We start from the raw sequence: 22,108 nt of genomic DNA, 5'->3' as shown, positions 1-22,108 counted from the left end.
AGTTAACTAATTTTAAATCGGATCCAAAATTATTTTAAATATTTTTTTATTTTCACATAATTTCATATGAATTCAAATAAAAAGTAATGCTACGAGTAGAGCTACTTTGTTGGTTCAATGTATTGACTGATGTGGCATCTAGCTAGCATATGCCACATCATTTGCCTATCACAAAATTGCCATGTCAGCTCATATATTTAAAATGGAATTATTTAACTCACTGCAGTATCTTGTCAACCTGGTCTCTCTTCCTCTTCACCTTCTCTCTTCCTCAGTTCCTCTTCTACCGGCCTTTCACAAAGCTTCCAAGGCATGAACATAAAACACAAAAAACAGCTTCCAGCGGTCAGGATAACATTACCGTGAATCCAATTTGTTTTACAGCGAATTTCATTTTCAGTTGCGAATAATTTCAATTTCATTACCTCATTTTATGATCCAAAAGAGGCGCTGTTGAGATCGGTACCTCCTCTTTCTTTAATCTTTCTTTTTTAAAGTGTAATAATCTCTCCAGTTGTTCTAATTTACGATTGTTATTTGTTTGGGTCTAAAGAAATGGTGAGAAATTTTATGTTCCCTGGTGTTTGTTAAAATGCCTATAAGAACTGTTGTACGACTGTAATCTCATGTAAGAAATTATCTCTTGATTTGAAAAACTCATAAACTGGAAAATATCAAATACCCCCAAAATAACAAAAACCCCTGTGTTGAGAAATATCAGAAAACGCCTCAAAATAGGAAAATATTAAAAAACCTCGTAACCGCGAGTGATTGAAATTACGAAAAACCCCGACACGAGCACCCCGCGTGGTTCCCCGGATTTTTGGTTACCAAGGTGCGTTCATCCCTGCAAATTCACCACTACGGAGCTCATCCTTAAAATTCAAATCCCAGGATGGATTTTTTATTAACCACTTTAACAAATAAGAAAGAAATAGACAGCATCATTAGAGATACAATAGACAAGGTTCTTGTTCTCCGCTTCGGTCGCTCCGCCGATGCCGTTTGTCTCCAGCTCGACGACATCGTATTATCTCTTTCTTCCTCTTTCTTCTTTATATTTTATTCCAATTCCACCTATTTTTCTCACGTTTTTTCCTTGTAGCTTGTAAAATCGGCACGCGATGTTTCAAGGTTTGCCACTGTGGCCTTGGTTGATATTGATTCGGAAGATGTTCAAGTTTATGTGAAGTACTTCGACATCACCTTCATTCCGTCAACCGTTTTCTTCTTTAATGCTCATCATATGAAGATGGATTCTGGGTTTGTATTGTATATTTCCCTTTATTTTCCATTATTATTGTTATTATTAATTTTCTATAAACTTATTTCAGTTTTGAAATACCAACACGCATTCTGTTCTTTTGAATTATTGAAATTTTTACTACTATTAACAGATATTGAATTGAAGCTCTTTGAATTAAGGGGATTATTCTGATAGAAATAAAAAAAAAACGCCTTCTTTGAAAGGTATTCTAAACTTCGATATTGAAAAAACATATTAAGAAAGGCTTTTCCCAAATCGTGCAACTAACATAATTAGCTACTTGCAGAGTAGTGGTCTTACCCTCCTTTTGTTGCAGAGTAGGGTTTAGGGTTTAGGGCTAAGTTTCTTCTGTGTTTTAACCGTCTAAATTTTCTGGATTTATTTATTTAGTTTTTTTGCTCATACAGGACTGCTGATCACACGAAATGGGTGGGTGCATTTCATAGGAAACAAGACTTTGTTGATGTTGTGGAGGTATGGCATCTTTCTCCATCAGTAATTAGCAAACTCAAATGTTTCATCTATTTAGTTTGTACCTTGCTTTGTGGGTATGGCTATGGTGCTTGTACTGTTTTATGTTATCATGAAATTTTTTGCAACAATCTTTTCAAGCGACACAATGGAGTTCATTACATTCATTGGGTGGACATCTGCAAACTCGAAATGGATGATAAATTTTTGGAATGTTGTATGTACGCTATGTGTGTCATTAGTAGTTAAGGATTAGCCGATGTTGAATTCAACCTCTCTAGTTCAGAAAAAAGAAAACATGTTATTAGGAAAGGATTGCCCGGGTCCCAACACCTGCTTAATTCATGTATTGTAATAAGAACATTTAACTTCGGACAGCACAATGCCGCTCATTGGGGCTTAATTAATTAACAGTCTGAAAAGAACATTATGCATGTATTGTTATAAGCTACTATTTAGGATCTATTAGCTTTTCTGGTTGAGATTTTGCTGTTATGTTAGCCAAGAAAGTTTCTTTATTTCGAGGGATAATCTAATTTCAGCCTTTTTGTGAGTGGTTCTGTTGCTAGTGCATGTAATTGATATATTACAAAATGATACGCACAGGCTGACTAACATGTTAACACTTGCATTCCATTCTTGCAGGCAATATTTAGGGGAGCCATGAAAGGCAAGCTAATTGTAAATTGCCCTCTGCCTCCAGAGCGCATCCCAAAATATCAGTTGTTTTACAAGGATGTATAGAAATCAAATCAATTTGGAGCTCCATAAAGTTCCTAGGTCAATAATGTTACAGTGTACGGATTCTAATGTTTGGTTTGTATGACATAGGCACATACACCGATGATTGATATTGCTAGATCAGTGATTTGCCCAGTGCATAAATTAGCTAATGAGAGCACCTATCTCCAGTGTGAACAAAGATTAGTGCTGACCTAATTTTCTACACACGAGTAAATAAACAAAATACAACTTTATCGTTGGCTTTAGATTCTGTGTTTTGTTTTCTTGATTAACTCATGCTTTTTCAACGATTTAACAACAGAAAAAATATGAAAGAAATGAATTTTTATTTTAACAACATTAATGAACAAATACTAGAAACTTCTTAAAAGAAATAAAAATTGCAACCATAACATCAACAATACGTGTGGAAATCAAATTTTATTGATATTAGTTCAGTTTGACTTGTTTGATATCTCATCAAGAGATTTGTCTATTTAAACCCCAAAATTATGATTACAATGTGCATATTAAGTTACTAATTGAATATGACTAAAATCACTGGTATATCTGAGACGGGGTGATGTATTTGGTCTCAGACACGGCTTTATTTGTTTCCTATCAGTTCCCTTTATGAGATAACTCCATCATCAACCAATCTAGTTTCGGACAGCAATGGAGCAAATAAATGTATCAGCTCAGCATCCTTTGATAAGAGAGTTTTCTTTTCCGCATTCAAGTATTGCGCAACTCATCAACAGAGTCCCCTCTTTCAAAAACTGCTGCAGCCCCCATTCCTGAGCCTGCATTGATGGTACATCCCCAGATGGTTAACGAATTAAAAGGATCAAATTTGGATGTTTTGGTGCACGACTCCATAACTAAATTGGTCCATATTTTTATATTTATATATACGAGAGAGGGAGAGAGGGACCTATGCACATGGATACCACTCCAAAGCGACAGTCCTTGCCCCGGCGCTTCATCTCATTCAACAGAGTAGCAACACAACGAGCACCTAATACATAAATAGTAGGCATCTTAATATTATGGCCGTACACTAAAATTTTTACTGTACAACACAAATACATAAGCAATGGGCGTCTTAATATTATGTACCTACAGTAAAATTTTTACTATAAAAGATCAAAACTTCTCATGACCTAAACCTTGTCTCACTGTTTTTACTGCAGAACTCATGATCCCTAGATAATAATATATGATCATGCCCCATACAACACATACATACCAAGTAAATGTGTGCACATGTTAATATATTATCTCCAGCTGTTGGTTCCAACATCGATGGATATACAGTGCAAACTTTAATCAACAGTTTAAGGGTTTTCTATACGACATGTAATACAACTTACCTGTAGCACCCAAAGCATGCCCAAGAGCAATTGCACCTCCATTGACGTTGACTTTCTCATGAGCAAGCTCTAGTTTCTTACAACAATAGACATACTGGGATGCAAATGCCTGGAATATGAACCATTCATGCTTAGATTAAAAGTTCAGAACTCTAAACAAATTTACCATGGTAATAACTATAATATGAATGTAATACCTCATTTATCTCAAACAAGTCAATATCATCAAGCTCAAGACCTGCAGACCTCACCGCAGCTGGTATTGCAACAGCTGGACCTATGCCCATGACAGCAGGATCTACACCAACAGCAGCAAAACTTCTGCAAGGAATGCACATTGGCTTATAAAGTCTAAGAATGTGAATATCTGTAGAAAACTACATTCAGAAAGTAATCATCCAACATGTCATATCAAGCCCCTGAAGCAAAAGAGAGTAATAGCTTTTAATCAATACTTATATCTGCACATATCCCAAGTTAACCCTGCCTATTTTGCTCTATGTCCCAAATCCAAGTTTGCTTAGAGTAACCCTTTAGCTAGCGCTGACATGGTTACCATTCCATTGACTAGTTCAATTTGTCAATGCTGGTCTCCATCATCTCCTCTAAATTTCCATACTATACTTGGGATGCATTTGATGCCAAGTAAACCATACTCATTTTGTTTAGGCTAGTTGATAGAGAGAAGCAATTGAATGATCAATACTTTTCTTTCGTATTTGTGTTAATAATTACGGCATGTGGATAGGGGAAGAACTTCATGGAAGAATATGCTAAACATCAAACCTTTTTAACACAGGCATAAGAGGCAAAACAGTATAGGCCCTTAACTAGATCTTATGGTTCCCTAGTCAACACATAGTTATTGTTGGGCAAGTCTATCAATATAACTAGATCTCACCTGAACACACCAAGGATTGGAAGTCCCTTCTGCATGGCCAAACTTCTCTTCATAAGGAGGACTGCTCCAGCTCCATCACTCACTTGGCTAGAATTCCCTATGATACAGTTTTCAAATAAATTTTAATTGAAATGTACGATTATGCTGATCCAAATTCTAAACAGACAAACTTCCGTAAGTTTTATTTAATACCAGCAGTTGTGGCCCCATCCTTTTTAAATGCAGGCTTCAGCTTTGCCAGATCTTCCATGTTTGTGCTGGGTCGGATACCGTCATCCACAGAAATTGTGACAGGCTTTTCTTTTCCAGTTTTTGGATCCACGATCTGAATACAATTTTTATCAGTTAAATAACAACAACAATAATAATAATAATAAAGAGAATAAATTCTGTGCATATATATTCAACACAGAATTTACCTTTGTATGCACTGGGATAATTTCATCTTTAAATTTACCAGATGCAGTTGCAGCCGCAGCACGCCTATGAGATTCAACCTATTCTCACAAATTTAAGATATTAAGCTATTAAACAATATGTTCACATCAAGAGTCAATAATGCAATAAAAGTTCTATAGACTCACAGAAGCCAGGTCTTGCTCTTGTCGTGTCACACCATAGCGCAGTGCAACATTCTCAGAAGTAATTCCCATTGGAAGAAGACAATCTCGGGCTTGAGCAAAGCTGTCTACCTGTTTATAGTACAAATTCACTTGAAGGTACTATTTCAAATTAGGCCAAAAGATTACTTCCCACCCAAGGTTTGGTGCAAACTCACTTATTTACCCGGTAACTTTCGAAAATCCAAATACCCAACATTCTATTAAATTTCATTATTACTATTAGAGGTAAAATTGTTATTTAATAAAAATATTTAAAAAAAACTATAAATACATCACATTTTACCCCACCAAGTTTAAAAACTAATAGTTTACCCCACTAGGATTAAAAACTAACAATTTTACGCCACCTTTCCCCACCCAAGGTTCGAAAAATAAAAATTTCCCCCCTAGGGTTTTTGCAGCAACCGCAGACGGAGACAATCTCTCTCCCTCTCGGCTTCTCTCTCAGTCATTGTCCATTTTCGATCGTCACCGGCCAACACACCAAGAGACCCAAATCGGGGTCTCTTTGTCAAGCAACGAAGAGATCTAGATCTCTCCGTCGTGCTGTTGTGCCACAGAGAGACCTAGATTTCTTTGTCGCTCGACGAAGAGACCTAGATTTGAGTCTCTTCATGCATTAGCCAGTGACGGTCGATGATGGTTGGAAATGAACCATGACTGAGAGAGAAGCTAAGAGGGAAGGGGTAAATTTTGATTTTTCAAACCTTGGGTGGGGAAAGATAGGGTAAAATTGTTAGTTTTTAAACCTGGTGGGGTAAAATCTGATAAATTTATAGTTTTTAAAATATTTTTATTAAATGATGATTTTATCCCTAACAGTAATAGTAAAATTTAACAAAAAGGTGGATATTTAAATTTTCAAAAATTATTATACGGGAAAGTGAGTTTGCACCAAACCTTGGGTGGGAAATAGTCGTTTGGCCTTGAAATTAAAGACAATTCAATAGCGACCAGAATTTGAAAATACTCTTGGGTTAACTTTGGGAACTGTGCTAATAGAATCCTGGGTCATACACTCCAATCCAGCTCCAATACCTGCGCTTGAAGCAATGTAGGTTAAGACCATCATTTTTTACAACTCAACGAAGGGAAATAAAGAAAGTAACAAATTAAAATTACTCTTACCGATCTCATACAGTCCAGCTTTTATAGCAGCAGCAACATCAGCGACAGCCTGTAAGCCAGATGAACACTGCCTGTTGACAGTTCTGATAGGTACAGTTTCTGTTTGAAACAGAAATAATATGATCCAAGAGCAAATAAAGAAATTAAAAAGAAAATAATAAACACTACAAGCAAAGGACACCATACTGTCTTGTTCTTCAAATCATAATTAATCATGTGTATTAGAAGCATTAAATTAAAATAATGCATTTCTTTCTTTATAGTATTAATATATCAGAACTGGAAACTTTTGGCAATGACTCTGTTTGAAATGATCAAATTGCATAATCATATGGTACAAATGAAAAGCATACCAGGAATACCAGCATAGAACGCTGCCATCCTACATTCAGTAGCTCTTATTGAGCCTGGCGCCAAAACAGTGCCAACAACTATATCTCCGATTTCACTTGGGTTCAACTTAGTTTTTTCTATCAATGCCTGCAGAAAATATATATATCCTTAATATATAGATTATCAAAGAAAGCAGGAATGCCAGAAATTGTGCCCAAAGTGATATTAATAAATTTATTTCTTCAAAAATTCCTTTCTGTGACAATTTGATTAATGGCGTTCGCAATAATCAAACCTTAAGAACAGGTGCAAGTAAATCATCAGCAAGTGTATCCTTGAAACCTCCGCGCTTCGCCTTGCAAATAGCGGTTCTATACGCACTGTTTGATACAATTATTCCAGAAAAATCAATACTAATCCCTTGTGAAATTGAGTAACAAAGATTTAAACAACATCTCATTCAACCAACAGATCGATATCCAATTTTCGAAAAAAACCATTAAAACTTACGCAACAATCACAACATCATCCCCAAAAGCAGCCTTCCTATGATATGCAGCACTGTCCCCAGCCGCACAGACAGACGCCTAAATTTAACCCAAAAAAAAACTAGGAAAGAGTTCCAAAAAAACAAAAAACGAATTGAAACTAAAGAGAGATCAGTTAAACTTACAGATAGAGCATCTGATTCATTGATTCGTGAAGCAGAAGAAGGTGGTAGTAAATGCTGAAGCAAAATTTTCTGTCTGTTGAGAGCTCTCTCCATTTCTGACTCTTTCAGTTTTTTATGTATTTGAAATGAAATAATGTGGCTGAGTTGTGATATTTATGGAGAAGCAGAACAAAATAAGGTGATGTAATTTCAAGGAAAATGCAGTGAAGAAAAAGACCAAGTTGACCAGCCACCATTGACACATGGAAATAACCAACGAAATTTTGAGTCCACGTTTTTCCGCACAGGCTGAGGGCCCCGTGCCACTTGAGCTATTTTTGTTCATAATTATTTGGAAATTAAAAAGACCTATTGAAAAAATAAAATTAATATTACAAGGCCGAAGATTAATGATTGATTATTTATACACTAATTTATATTAGTAAGAATTCACATGAATTTTCTTATAACAATTTGTGTCATAATAGTCTAAAATCAGCCATTATGAGAGGATGGTTGAATTTTCATTTATATATATATATATATATATATATATATATATGGTAAGCAACTTCTCGAATACAGCCAGGGAAGGAGTTGGTGCAATAGTAGATTGTTTTTTAATAAGGAAAATAGACCATTTTTTACTTAAATTTTAATTAAATTTCAAAATTATATTTATGATAGGTAAAAAATTAAAATACTTACTTATGAAATTATTATTATTAAAATTTTTAATTAAATATAAAGATAAAATCATTATTTTATCTTTTAATTCTAAAAAATTAAAAATTTATATCATTTCTCTCATAAATTTAGAAAGTTAATAATTTTTTCCTATAATTAAACTTTAAAAAGTATATTTACAATAAATAAAAAATTAAAACACTTACTTATGAAATAATAATTATTAAAATTTTTAGTTAGATATAAAGGTAAAATCGTTATTTTATCTTTTACTCTAAAAAAATTAAAAATTTATATCATTTCTTCCCTAAGATTAGAAAGCTAATAAATTTGTTTAATAATTAAACTTTAAAAAATTCATTTTTCTCTCTTTTTTAGGTTTCAACTCTAATAGCTTAAGAAATCTGGTTAGTGATCAAGAAGAAGTGATAGTCTTTTTGTCGTTTGGATCAGGAAGAAGAGATGAAGATCCTTTGTCATTGTGGATGGGCGTCCTTCTTCATCGGATTTGGAAAATAGATGAAAAGCAATCTGTTGTTGATAAGAATGGTGGTGGTTAAAGAAATGATATAAACCTTAAAGGTAAAATCTAAATTTTTTAAACTTTAAGAATGATGTGAAATATTATTTTTTAAAACTTAGAGGATAAACATAATATAAATCTTAAAGTTTATAGATGAAATAACGATTTTATCATTCTCTTTTAACTAAAAATTTTGATAATAATTAGTCAATAAATAGATATTTTAATTTTTTATCAATTATAAATATAATTTTGAAATTAAACTAACTTTGTGTGGAAGATAATCCTTTTTCCCATTTAATAATTTACTCACGATAAAAACGCCGTCAATGATTTACTTTCCAAAAAATAGAGTTTTCCGTAATTTCATGATACATGCTGCAAGAATGTGAATTCAACTTTCAAGGTCTTCACTTACCCACAAAAAAGCAAAACTTTCAAGGTCTTTTTCAGTCAGTCGGTCAACTGTCAACCGATGGCTTGCTTTTAACTTTCTTTGATTAGATTAGTCACTACTCTGCGTCTTTTTATTAACGGACGTTTGGAAGAAACATGTTATCGTCAGTGTGTAAACTAAATAACTTGTGAAAACTATCCAAACCTAAATTTTTTAAATTCATTTTTTGGTAGTCAAATTTGTGCCCATTTTTTGAAGGCCAAAGGACTATTTGCCCACCCAACCCCCCAAATATTCTCTTATCTCAAGTTCTCACTCTATTAATTTTAAAAATCTTATCTACTCACATATAAGTAGTTAAAATTAACAAAACTCTAACATTTTAAATTTTTATTTTTTTTTCCTTTAATAAACCTTAAAAACTAACAATTTCTTTAATAGGTCAAGTTTAAAAAAATGAGATTTTTCCCTCTAAAGTTTAGTTTTCAAACTCTAATGTCATCTCCTTTTTTTTTCTCTGACAGTCACTTTCTCACAATCTCTCTCTCCGATCGACAGTCTTAAACCTAACAAGAGACGATATTTTATTAGAGAAGACGAAACATCGTCTCCCCAAGGAAGACAAGAGATTTGTCTTCCTTGACAAAAACGAGATTTTTTGTCTTCTTTTTTCCAACGAAATTAAGAGTTATTTTCAATATTAATCAATGTCGTCCAAACTTTTCAAACAAGAGAAGTTTGATCGTCGGAGAGAGAGAAAATATTAGGAGATATTCGTTGTTAGTAATGATGTCGGATTTGATATTGAAGATTTGAAAACTAAATTTTATAAGAGAAATCTCATTTTTTAAAACTTGGATTAGAAATTTTTTTTTAACTTTTAAAGTTTAAAAGAAAAAAAGAATATTAAATTTTAGTTTATTTTTAATATTACAAATAAAATAATAATTTTATCTTTAAAATCATTTATTTTAACTATTTATAAATGAGTATTTGAGATTTTTAAAATAAAGGATGAAAATTTAAGAAAATAAAATACTTTACGTGGGAAAATCCTTTGGCCTTTTTTGAAAGGTTATTTCAAATTTCCTTAATTTGAAGGGGGCGTGGGGTTGTTGGCGCAGGGCAAGACGGCGAAGCGAACAAAACAAAACCGAATCACCTTTCTTAGAAAGGCACCTTGTACAATCACCACACAACTGTAGGTTTCAAAGCAACTGGTTTCTTAATAATTACAAAACACTTTCAAAACGTTTAATCACGAAAGTTCAAAATTTTCAAAGCAGCCCAGATGAAAGAGAAAAAAAATTGGGAACGGAAAGAGAAATGGATCCGTAACTACACACCATTTTAACATGCGTGTGTTCATACAAAAATTACAAATAAAAACCAACTTTCCCGGAAAAATCATCATAGCAACCTTTCAGAGCCTATTACTATGATCTGAGTTGTTCTCTTTTCCTATCTTTACAAAAAAATATTTCTATTAACAGAGGCGGGAAGAAAAAGAAACAGAATGCCAAAAGCTCTGATCATGGTCAAACAGTCCACGTACCTGAAGAATGGAGTAGGTTCATGCACACATCTTTCATTAGGAAACATTAGGCTTGGTTGTGAATGATGGTCTCGCTTCAGGATCTGGTGACCAAAGCTTCCTCCATTCGGGGTCACAGCGTCCAGGTATGGTTGGTCGAAGTGTATTCAACAATCTTCCATCAACAGTGTATTCTTTCACATATTCCCCAATACTAGGCATTTCTTGCACCAGGCAAAATCTTTTGCTTTTGCATTCTATCTAGAACCCCAACTAAAAAATATGTAATGATGATGAGTCACAACAGTTGTTATTGGAAGTAAATATTTTCAGAAAACATATGTTGGGGGACAAGTGTTTTGTGCAATTGCAAATGGGACTGTGTGTCGCTCGGTGCACCTAAAAGTCTACAATAACCACTGACTCCAGCTGCTTTTGATCTTCATTGTCAATTGTCGTGTTTGTTTGGATCAACTTAACATCTACAGTTGACTTCTTAGAAACGTATTCTTCAAATCCAAACTTCTCAACCTTTTGATCCGTGTGATATCTAAAATCCCTGTCAAGGGGAGAACTCTCTTTCTTCAAAGAAATATCTATGGTTGGCTTCTGCAACACAGTGTGGAGGTCACTGTTATGTAAATGTGAGCTTGAGTCAGCATAATAGTGAACTGGAGACAGGGATGAATCACCAGATACTTTTAGATTAGGTTCTCCAAGATCAGTACTATGTTGAAATGCAGCAGGTTGCAGCTGTATTTGTTCAAGGAAAACTAGACCATTGGATGATTCAGGCAGAGGAACAGCCGGAGGACCTCCATCAGACGAGGCCAGTCTAATTTTTGGAAATAAGCTCGCCACTTCAGAGTCCTCGATGCACGGAACATTACTTCCTTGTCCTCCTATCATTGCACTAGTCAAATCACAATGTTGATTATTTGCAGTTTGGTCCACAGCAAAGTGATCACATAGAGTCTTGTCTAGTTCAAAGTTTGTGGGGTGCTCCCTCACAATGTTTACAAAAAGGTTGGGATCAACCGCAGAGGATGTAGCGACCATACACACCCCTAGAGAATTTCATTTCGCACGAAAATGCATCAACACCAGATGCATTAGTTTTGCAGCAATCATCATAATGAAAACTGTTCATGTGCTCCAAACTGTTAACATGTGATCTTCCCTCAAAAAAGTTTCCACCTTCATGCAAAAATAGACCTCTTTAATCGACCATCTTCCTTGTTTCCAAAGTTGAAGAATTTTCATCAAAATAGTGTGATTGCATGAAATCATCGTTCACGGCATCATTAGTTGTTTGTGGCTTGTCTCTGGTGTCATCAGTAAGCTTAGGAATAGGTTTCTCCCTGCAGGCTGATTGTAGAGGGAACCACAGTAGCATATCTATCTGTGATCCACTAGACTCAAAATCCAGTATAATATGTTTTTCAGATTTGTGATGTAAAAGATCAAATAAGTCTATAGTTTGTTTTGTAGTGCTTGGCCTTCTTGCATCCACAGGCTGGCAAAGTGTGCATAGTTGTTACATGCGTGCGTGTTTGGTTTTAGCAAGAGAGCTCACTTAAAAATCAATCAAGACCGTACTGGCCTATCAGCATGGCCCACTACAAGCTGACGGTCATGATTGTGGCATCACCCAGCACTCCTAAAGTCGGCACCGACTTTTCCGAGAAGATATCACTGTTAGTGCGTCCGAAATATTTTGGCGCACTGCGCGCACTCAACCACACGTTCACATGACTTGACCACCAGAGTTCTATGAATCATACTATCTTATATTTAAATATGATGATGTAAAAAAAATTATAATTAAAAAAATATATTAAAAATTATAATAATATTAAAATAAACGATGAATTAAGCTTCATAAGTTTGGAAATGGTTAATAGTTGGTGGAAATGTTTATGATTAATATTTATGCATTTCTCAATTTAACTATTTTCATAATCAACTAAAAATAAATAAATAAATAAAATGTTACGTAAACTAGCGTAAGCAGTTTGTTATATTTAATATCAATCAAATTATATGTATCTACTTTGAGTACATAAATATATATATTTATATACCCAAAAATAGATACACATAATATAATATACGGTTTAACTGAGAAAATGCCCTCACTCTTTCCCACGGTTGATTACTTTCCATAAGCATCACGTATCTTTTAAAGGCAAAATTGAACAGAAAAAAATAAAACCGCAAGCATCATCTAGATTCTAGACCCTTCACCAACTCCATCGGGCGTGCCTTCTCTTTTGAATAATTAGATTCTGAGAAATAAAATCTCTCAAAAAATATTCGTCATTCTCTGACAATCCCAACATACAATTTACCAAAAATTGAAGGTACAAGGTCTGAATCAGGCTCAGGGGTCATCTGGAGTTAGGGAGCTGGGCGGCATCAGGCATCAGGCCAATGGCGGAGACTCAAGAGAATTTAAGGTTGTCTTCTTCTGCTTCTTCAAGTTCAAGTGAACTTTCTGTGAAGTTTGAGCGCGGAATTGGCTTTGTAAGTAGCAGCGAAGTTAAAGAAGTGGATGGCAGAGAGACGAGTGCGAGTGGCAGTTCCGTAAATAATGGACATGCAGAGTCTTCGGGTCGGTAAAAATTTGGCTTTGTAATTCCGCTTTTATGTGGTCTCTGAGAAATTTGTTTCCAAGACAGAGCTGTGAAGCTCTCTTTATTTTGTATTTCTTTTAGTATAGTTTAATATTTGAATTTTAGACCTACGAGTGGTTGGAATTGATTGATTTTGTTGACGCTGGTGAAATTACGTATTACTCGTCAAATCTTGAACATGCACGTTTATGTGATAATAATCGTGTAAAAAAGTTAGTATATAAAATGACTGCATATACGATCGACAAGCAAGTCCAAGGTGTTGTTGTAAAAGATTTTCTTGTCTGTCTATGGGTTCCCATCTATGATCTGATTTTTTCTTTGTTTAGGAAATTCTGGGAAAAGTCTTCCTAAGGTAAAGAGTCCTCAGATGGAGTTGTCAAGCGCTGAGAAACAGGAGCAAGTTTCAAGTCCGCTTAAGCTGGAAAGAGCAAAAACTGAGAGTCACAGATCTCGTAGTATTCTTGCTGAACAGGCAGCCCAAATTTTTGACAACAAGATTTCTGTCAAGCAGAAGGTATAGTGCCAGTGTATATTGAAATCTGCCTCAAATTTTTAATATCTGTGAATCATTTTTTCGTCAATGGTTGAGATGTTTTAGCTAGCTTAATCAGAATCCCTTTTCACACTTGTTCATATTCGAACTAATACTGAATTAATGTATGAACTTTCATAAGATTTCTATTTGAGCTAAGCTTTTTGAATGAAGGGTTAATTGTGATATCTGATTTAATTTTGTCTTTAATTGAATATAGGGAGTCCTTTTCATATTGAATATTGTTCATAGAACGACTTTTATGATTGATGCATATTAGAAGACTAAAGTGACTGTTTTATGGGCTCATCTAATGCTTAAAAAGCTTCAGTTTGAGGGCTGACGTTATGTAGGTTTAGTTTGGCAGTACCTTTTGGGTTTTAGTGACGTGCCTAAATGTAATGTTTGAGTGTTGTGTACTTGTATGTGGTTATTGATTTTGCTACAGGGGACTTGTTTGTGATAAATTTGATTAGATCTATATAAATGATCTAAATCAATAAATGGTGTCAGCGCATGAAGGGGATTACAGTTAAGCCTTGCTGAGCATTGCCTATTGTATATTGCACATTACTGTTACTACTTTTGTTCTGGCTGTCACCGTGATTTGCATCATTGCCATCATCATGGTTGTAACTGTTAGACTTGACAGCATTGCTATTTCTTCTTTGAGATTTGTTTGCATGGGTTTTTATTATTTATTGATAGTTTCAAACTTGTGCAGATTAAATTGTTGAACAGAATAGCTACTGTGAAAGATGATGGAACTGTAGAATTCGAAGTTACTGGAGATGTTGAACCTGATGATCTTGGTGCTGCGTCTGAAAATTTATGTTGTGAAGTTGTTAATGAAGAGCCCCTTGATTTACAAGACCATCTATATGTACCACCATTGCAAATAGTAATACTAATAGTTGGCACTCGTGGTGATGTACAACCATTTATTGCAATTGGCAAACGTCTGCAGGTTAGCAGAATGTTCTCACATTATATTTTGTTCCATTTTTCCAACTGAGTTCTAGTTTTGTATTTGTTCTTTTAAGAAAATTGACATTGCTTGTAATTTTAGAGGTGGGTATTACAGTTCTACTTGGTAATTTTTTAATAGAATAAATAATTATCATTGTATGCAATAGATGTCAGGACCATGAATGCAGACGATAGTTTTTTGAGTTTTTCTATAAAGAAAACTTCAAGTTATTGGCAAAATTTTCATCTATGTCGGTATTGCTCTTTTGTTCTGATATAACTTTTTTTATTACAGCTTTGTGCTTAGTTCTTGTCAATAGAGAGATATTTGAGAATTTGGAACAGGAATTTTTTTTTTTTTTTTGCAATTCAAGAAACTATTATGCAACAGATTAGTTTGATTAACCAGGATATTTTATGCAGGACTATGGTCATCGTGTTAGATTAGCTACTCATTCAAATTTCAAAGATTTTGTCTTGACTGCTGGGTTGGAGTTCTATCCTTTAGGTGGAGATCCAAAAGTTCTTGCCGGTTGTAAGTACCTATATGACCATCTACTAGTATAAATGCTTAGACTGTATGGGTTTTTTTTATGTATATGATATTTATTGGAGTGGTTTCTATCTACTATATGTGGTCTAAATGCGTTGGTAAATTGCACAAAGTGGTTGATGCATATGCTGCTGCAACTGGGTTTCTAGGCATGCTGCTAGTTTGAATAATTTTCTTTCATTATAAGCATGAATGATAGCTTTTCCATGCTTGCATTTGATATACACATATATTAAAGATTGACCTCATGACATAAAGCATAAGTACTGCATTGCATGCAATGGGCATTTTCTGTTTTCAATACTATACAATATTTCTATATAGTATCATAGATTTGGCTATTTTCTCTTGTATTGGAGTTGATACTGCAGCAGCCTATTTGAGCAAGCCTTAAGATTATTTGGTGATAGTTTTTAATAAGTACTTTCAGTTAATGGTTTTCCACTTCTCTGTGCAGATATGGTTAAAAACAAGGGCTTCTTGCCATCAGGCCCTTCCGAGATACCCGTTCAACGAAATCAGATGAAGGAAATCATTAACTCTTTACTTCCAGCTTGCAAAGAGCCTGATTTAGATTCTGGTATTCCCTTTAAGGCGGATGCAATCATTGCTAATCCCCCAGCATACGGTAATGTTTTATCATCGTTCTTAAGTGTATATGATGGAGAAGCAAGCATTTATCAACTGGGAAGAGATCATACTAGTTTCATTATCAGTCATTTATCACAGAGAGTTAAACTTATGTTGACTTTTGCTTGATCACAGTTCTACCTAACCTTGTCAATTGCTTCTTTAGGGCACACCCATGTTGCAGAGGCACTAAAAGTACCCATTCATATATTTTTCACAATGCCATGGACGTAAGTCTTGTTTGGGTAATGGAATCTAGCTTATTAAGTTTTGCTTAATATCTATAAAGTTTTCGGTTTTACAACGTGTGTTTATTCTTGTTTGTCTCAGTTAGTTGTTCTAATGCATGGTTTGATGGGGAATCTTAAATTGCTTTGCACAATCTATTATCTTTTTCCTCCAGGCCAACCAGTGAGTTTCCGCATCCTTTGTCCCGTGTCAAGCAGTCAGCTGGATATCGAGTAAGTCCATCAAGTTCTGTCCTCTTTGTCATAATGTTCTTTTAGCTCCTCTTTTAAACTTAAGTTTCTGGTATGACTTTTTCCCTATGTGCTTTTGCAGCTATCATATCAAATTGTTGACTCAATGATTTGGCTTGGAATTCGGGACATGATAAATGATGTTAGGAAAAAAAAGCTGAAGCTACGGCCTGTCACTTATTTGAGCGGTTCCCAGGGTTCCGATTCTAATATTCCGCATGGATATATATGGAGTCCTCACCTTGTTCCTAAACCAAAAGGTTGTTACATTAGTTTCTGAGGAGTGTTACAAGATAGTGTTATTGCTCATTTCATAGGCATTTATAGCTTTGAAATGAGAGTTTCTTTATCAGTATGTACTTTCTCAGTCAACCAAGTGCCTTAGAGAACCTCTATATGTTATTTTAAGACTAAGTTCTTTAGACCTGGAACTGTAGTTTCACCATCTTTATAATCATTAGAAACATCTGAGGCTGATGTTGATGATCCAAGTATCATTCTCCCTTCTCCTCCCATGCCACCTTTATCACTGAAAATTGAAATTTTGAATTTTTTTTGGGATGTAAGTGCAATTTTATGGTCTTTAACTGTTGACTTACAGGGGCCACCATTCTCATTCTTTTCCTTTTTTAACTGTGATATGCTTTCATTGGCCATATGCCTTGTGTGGTTATAGATTTGGTGGACGAACTAGTTTCTGGTGCATTTCTATTTTCCTTGATCCTTTGGGTGGCACTTCTTCCATATTCTCTTGGGTGGAGTGTGGTTTATCTTTGTGCTTCTTTAAATTCATGGGTAACTGTCTTTAAGAACTTTGCTATGCTGTATAAGTTATTGAGGTTTTTGCTGTCTTCAAGTTTCAGTGAAGTATGGCAATTTTGAATTTAATTTATCATACATTTTACTCGACTGAATTGTGGAAAAAGGATTCTCATCCTTTTTTTAATTGTGATGCAGACTGGGGGCCAAAAGTTGATGTGGTTGGATTTTGCTTCCTTGATCTTGCATCAAATTATGAACCTCCAGAATCACTTGTAAAATGGCTTGATGCTGGTACAAAGCCTATTTATATTGGATTCGGTAGCCTTGTGAGTTTGTTTTCTTAGTACTCTCATAATGTATTTGTTGTTTTACTATGAAATATAACTATTTGAAATTAGTAAAGCCTTCTTGAGAACATTATTAAATTGTGAACTTTCTTTGGTATGATGGCCCTACACGACTTAGTGGATAGCCTTCTTGCTTCCCATAAAGCCTTAATCCTTGATTGAGGTGGGATCCTATATTTACCTCTCTCAGCATCAAGTGGCTTTAAAAACTTAGATTGTTGACTGATTTAGGTCTTCAAATTTGGTGCAAAGGATATTGTTCCCTTGTCAATCTTGTATATTACAGAAGGTAAGATTGTGATGAGAACTTTTTCTTGAATTTTTGTGGATGGACGTGTTGCCATGAAACTTAAGTATTAACATGTGAAATAAATGTAGGAAAAGTAGGCATAACCGCATAACTTTCTAACAATTATTTGAAGGAAGTGAGCGAGATTAAATTAAGTTATTACCTACCGTATGTTTTTATAATCAGTTTAGCATGCTGTTGAATTTGTTACCATTTTTCCTTAACACGGACAGTTTTTTTCTTTTCATTTATTGATCCAATCTAATTCATGTATAACTTGTCTAATCTAATTCATGGATATGAGGGTTTAAAAATTCTTTAGGAATCTTGAGCAGGAATGGAAATCTTTTTTAATTTGTAGACTTCTAGTTATTATTTTCTGTTATGGGAGAAATTTAGGACTGTAGATGTTTGAGGAATCAGCTATGGGTGGACAAGTTACCAGTGTGCGTGGGGTTTTGTTTTGCTGTACTTCTCCCTTCAAGTTTAAGAAGCCTTTGCTATATCCATAGAAAACAGGTTTTTAAAGAGACAGGTGGGGTGTTAAAAGAAGTTTCTGTGTGGTATATGATGTTTTTGAGTTAGGTGCAGCTGGTAACTGTTTTATGTGGGAAGGGAGAAGTTGCCATCCTTCTAGGAATGTGTTCAAGTGGGGAGCAGGATGACTTTATATGAAATAAAGATTTGAAGTTATTTCTTGTACTGTGATATGTTATAATTATGCAAAGTGTTGATGCCTACTGTCTAGATTGTATCACCCCCTGAAGTAGTGCTTGGTTAGGCATAATTATTTTCATAAATTTTATTTGGTTGGGGGGTTATAATGGAACTTATTCCCATTTGTTTTCCCCCTTGTGGAAATTGAATTATTCCATGTTATAAACTTCTAAATGCTCTTTTATTTCAAGACTTATATATGGTTATTGCAGTGATCCAGATATCATCATACAAGCATGTTTCATTAACTTGCTTTGCAAATAGAAGTCCCATCCTAAGTTGGTGTAGTCGAGGGTGAAATGGATCCCTCAAATGAATTGAATAGTAAATTTTTTATATCACCTGTTCACTTCTTTTATTTTATTTAATCTTTCCCTTTTTCTTCTCAGCCAGTTCAAGAGCCGGAGAAAATGACCCAAATAATTGTGGAAGCACTGGAAATAACTGAACAGAGGGGTATCATTAACAAAGGCTGGGGTGGCCTTGGCAACTGTAAGTTATTTTAATTCAGCATTCATATGTTTCATATGTTCCTTTACCTCTCTCTCCTTATGTGTCTCTTCTCATCCTTCTTCTTTTCCTACTACATTGGTCTACTGCATGGGGCTGAGATATAATTGGCTGTATCTTATTTCCTTCCAGTGGCAGAACCAAAGGACTTTGTCTACTTGTTGGACAATTGCCCCCATGACTGGCTATTTTTACAATGCAAGGCTGTGGTAAGTCTATGCTGGAGCAGCTTCAATAATGCTTATGTTCTTTCAATATTCCTTGTTTTCAGTAAGCATAAGCTATGCTTCAACCTGTTTTGTTTGTGATGCCAAGCTCTTATTTCTCTATACTATGCCTTTAAGGTTCATCATGGTGGTGCTGGAACAACTGCTGCGGGTCTTAAAGCAGCGGTAATAGTGGACAACTTAATTTAAGCACGGTTTAATTCTGTCTGATGTGTTTTGTGTCTCATTTTGATGCATTGTTTTTGAAATTTAGTGCCCGACAACCATTGTACCTTTCTTTGGTGACCAACCTTTCTGGGGAGAGCGAGTACATGCCAGGGGAGTAGGTCCCCCACCCATCCCAGTTGAAGAGTTCTCACTTGCTAAGTTGGTTCATGCAATAAAATTCATGCTAGATCCAGAGGTTAGTGCTGAATTTTATACATTTGCTGATTTGTTGTATTGTAAAGTATATATGCATAGTCATATTCCTCTATTGGATTCTAGGATATGTGAAAGTTATGCTACAGTTCTTATAGACTAGAATATGACAGGTGAAGGAGCGTGCAGTTGAACTGGGAAAGGCCATGGAGAAAGAGGATGGAGTAACTGGAGCGGTAAGAGCATTTTTTAAGCATTATCCTCGTTCGAAGGGTCAGACTAAACCTGAGATGAAGGTTGAGGCAGAGCCATCGTCGGAACCATCAAGTCTTTTCTCCATTAGTAGATGTTTTGGTTGTTATTGAGTCTCATAAATGCATACTCCAGCCTTACATCATTTACACACTGTACACCTGTCGTGTATCACAATAAGATAAATGCCCACAACAGTGATTTTTACTCCCTACCTCTTCTTGTGAATCCTTTGTCATACGTTCATATCATGTCCCTGCTCGCAGAATTGAAAGTCAACATTCATTCATCTTTCTTTTATTTTATTTATTTATACTAAAGGTGTATTTCATTCTATAAATCTTTTATTATCAAAATAAAATATTATCATTAGCATAGATTAATTAATTATTGATTATAAATGATTATTATTATAATATTTAATAAAAATTAATAATTTAAAATAATTATTGTCTTTGATTGGTAATAAAATAATATTAATATATTATTTTATTTAAATATTTTTAATATTATTTGAAAAAATTCATAATTAAAGATACAATGGTAAGTCTCTTATGTGATCATTAGAGTATGTTTAATATTAATTCATGCGTTATTAATGGCACTGAAAAATTAGCTTAATATTTCACTAATTACAAATCAAATAAAGTAACTTTAATAATTATTGTCAACCAAATAACCTCCTAAATGTAAGGTGTTTTGTAGACCCTTTGTCTTTCCATGCAAGGTATTACCTGATAAGTTGATTAGGGTAAATTTGATTTTTAGACTCGTTACCACACCTAAGATTTACAGCCAACTGTCTTATTCTTGAGTGGGCAGTTTCTCCTTCCAAGAGCGCAAAGAGTTGGAAAGGTATTGTCTCAAATGTACATATGATAACTTAGAATGTTATTGTTGACGATATCTAATATATCATCAATCAATCGTAAGTAATCAATCAAACGAAAATCAAGATTATCAATCATCAATCAAACAATCAATCATCAATCAATTATTGATCAAGATCAAGTAATCCCACTAATCAATCTCATAGATTAATAAATCAATAACAAAGATGAGATAATCAAGAAATTAATTTTTTGATTTTTTATTTTTTGTATCTCATTTTATACTAGTATAAATACTAATCCTATATATATGAATTTACATGCAAGAAATACAATTCTTTTATATTTTTCAATTATAATATCATTCATATCCAAAGGGAGGATTAAAATCACATTCCAGCCAGTTATAGCCGTTTGATTCATAAAGAAGGCAACCTGAATCTCTGATTGACATAAGTATTGCTTGAAGTAAATATGTTAAGCTAAATTACAATATAGAGATATCAATTTGTGGTAAATAGAATGTGGAGTGCGAGTTGCTAAGAAAAGAAAGTATTGGGTTGTGTCAACGTCGTTAGAATTTTTGAGCTTCAGAATTATCAAAATAAATTAATAGAAAGAGTTAAGTTAGGTTTTTGTCGAATCGTATGAAGTTGAAGAAAGGTGGGTCATGCAATATAGACGATAAATTGAGCATATTAGTTGTTTTGATATTTCTTTATTAACACTTTGCTCTCCTTCCCTCTATTGTGGATCATGGGATTGAACTTGTAAATTGAAACTTCAGCACAGCCCAATTGAACAAGGCCCCAATGGTCCACCATCAGCCCAATGGAGCACAATGAGAACAGTAATAGAGAATAAGCCCATCTGGGGCAACCTCAGCCAAGTGCTTGCCAGCTGCCCAATTATGAAGAAAATAAGCACAACTGCACAGTCATCCAGCGATAAGCCCACATGGGATGTCTCATAGTGAGGGCAACTGGCATCTATTCAGAAAATCTCCACGTGGGTTCTTCATATTAGTGGATAAAACAACTCAAACACATTGTACACGTTACACGTGTAAGTAAAATAACGAACTATAAATTCAGTTGTTGTCGATGTCAGGCTTAAGTTAGAAGAGATCAGAAGGAAGCTAGCAAGCAACAATCAAACTGGCTTTTTTGGTTTGATAATGAACTTTAATTGTAGCATACAAGATAATTCTCACACATGTGCACATGATTCCTCTATCTTTTGGCTGATGAGAATTTAACTGGATTATCAAAAAGGGACGAAGATGGAGGTTTTGGCACGTCTGATACTTCGAATATTCCCACTATTTAAATTCATAGTTAAAGAATAATCCAGCCATTGAAATTGAAGCTTAAGATAGTAGCTGAAGTAACCGAAATGAA

The 22,108-nt window shown here is 34.5% G+C and overlaps 3 protein-coding genes across 3 annotated transcripts; 2 read left to right on the top strand and 1 right to left on the bottom strand.

The window, feature by feature from the left end:
* The first annotated feature begins 468 nt into the window (after positions 1-468).
* On the top strand, positions 469-2,727 carry LOC123215815 (thioredoxin-like protein 4B). Its single transcript, XM_044636063.1, has 4 exons — positions 469-1,027; positions 1,106-1,263; positions 1,675-1,741; positions 2,384-2,727. Exons 1-4 carry the CDS (start codon positions 896-898, stop codon positions 2,480-2,482), a joined length of 456 nt encoding a protein of 151 aa, XP_044491998.1. The 5' UTR covers positions 469-895; the 3' UTR covers positions 2,483-2,727.
* A 160-nt stretch (positions 2,728-2,887) lies between these two features.
* On the bottom strand, positions 2,888-7,653 carry LOC123215484 (3-ketoacyl CoA thiolase 1, peroxisomal). The gene is given in 15 exon segments (XM_044635603.1): positions 2,888-3,199; positions 3,202-3,264; positions 3,396-3,479; positions 3,835-3,943; positions 4,032-4,155; positions 4,736-4,832; positions 4,928-5,060; positions 5,155-5,232; positions 5,320-5,427; positions 6,329-6,396; positions 6,487-6,585; positions 6,840-6,966; positions 7,115-7,199; positions 7,330-7,406; positions 7,493-7,653. Coding segments are annotated over 15 exon segments (1,452 nt in total). The 5' UTR covers positions 7,586-7,653; the 3' UTR covers positions 2,888-3,092.
* A 5,139-nt stretch (positions 7,654-12,792) lies between these two features.
* LOC123217013 (sterol 3-beta-glucosyltransferase UGT80A2-like) lies at positions 12,793-20,167 on the top strand. Its single transcript, XM_044637741.1, has 14 exons — positions 12,793-13,226; positions 13,578-13,765; positions 14,508-14,750; positions 15,176-15,287; positions 15,763-15,933; positions 16,102-16,165; positions 16,339-16,396; positions 16,497-16,674; positions 17,372-17,502; positions 18,919-19,021; positions 19,172-19,248; positions 19,384-19,431; positions 19,520-19,669; positions 19,800-20,167. Exons 1-14 carry the CDS (start codon positions 13,046-13,048, stop codon positions 19,989-19,991), a joined length of 1,896 nt encoding a protein of 631 aa, XP_044493676.1. The 5' UTR covers positions 12,793-13,045; the 3' UTR covers positions 19,992-20,167.
* Positions 20,168-22,108: the final 1,941 nt, after the last annotated feature.

The sequence above is a fragment of the Mangifera indica genome, chromosome 5, assembly GCF_011075055.1.
Source record: "Mangifera indica cultivar Alphonso chromosome 5, CATAS_Mindica_2.1, whole genome shotgun sequence".
In the NCBI taxonomy this organism is placed as follows: Eukaryota; Viridiplantae; Streptophyta; class Magnoliopsida; order Sapindales; family Anacardiaceae; genus Mangifera; species Mangifera indica.
The sequence above is the reverse complement of the archived record's forward strand: the minus strand, read 5'-3'. Positions and strand labels throughout refer to the sequence as shown.

Excerpts from the sequence above, each read along its gene's own strand:
- LOC123215815 (XM_044636063.1), top strand. The coding sequence starts at position 896 with ATGGATTTTTTATTAACCACTTTAACAAATAAGAAAGAAATAGACAGC. Across the intron at positions 1,028-1,105 it reads GTCTCCAGCTCGACGACATC|CTTGTAAAATCGGCACGCGA; the intron begins GTATTATCTCTT and ends TTTTCCTTGTAG. Across the intron at positions 1,264-1,674 it reads CATATGAAGATGGATTCTGG|GACTGCTGATCACACGAAAT; the intron begins GTTTGTATTGTA and ends TTGCTCATACAG.
- LOC123217013 (XM_044637741.1), top strand. The coding sequence starts at position 13,046 with ATGGCGGAGACTCAAGAGAATTTAAGGTTGTCTTCTTCTGCTTCTTCA. Across the intron at positions 14,751-15,175 it reads CAATTGGCAAACGTCTGCAG|GACTATGGTCATCGTGTTAG; the intron begins GTTAGCAGAATG and ends TATTTTATGCAG. Across the intron at positions 19,670-19,799 it reads AATTCATGCTAGATCCAGAG|GTGAAGGAGCGTGCAGTTGA; the intron begins GTTAGTGCTGAA and ends AGAATATGACAG.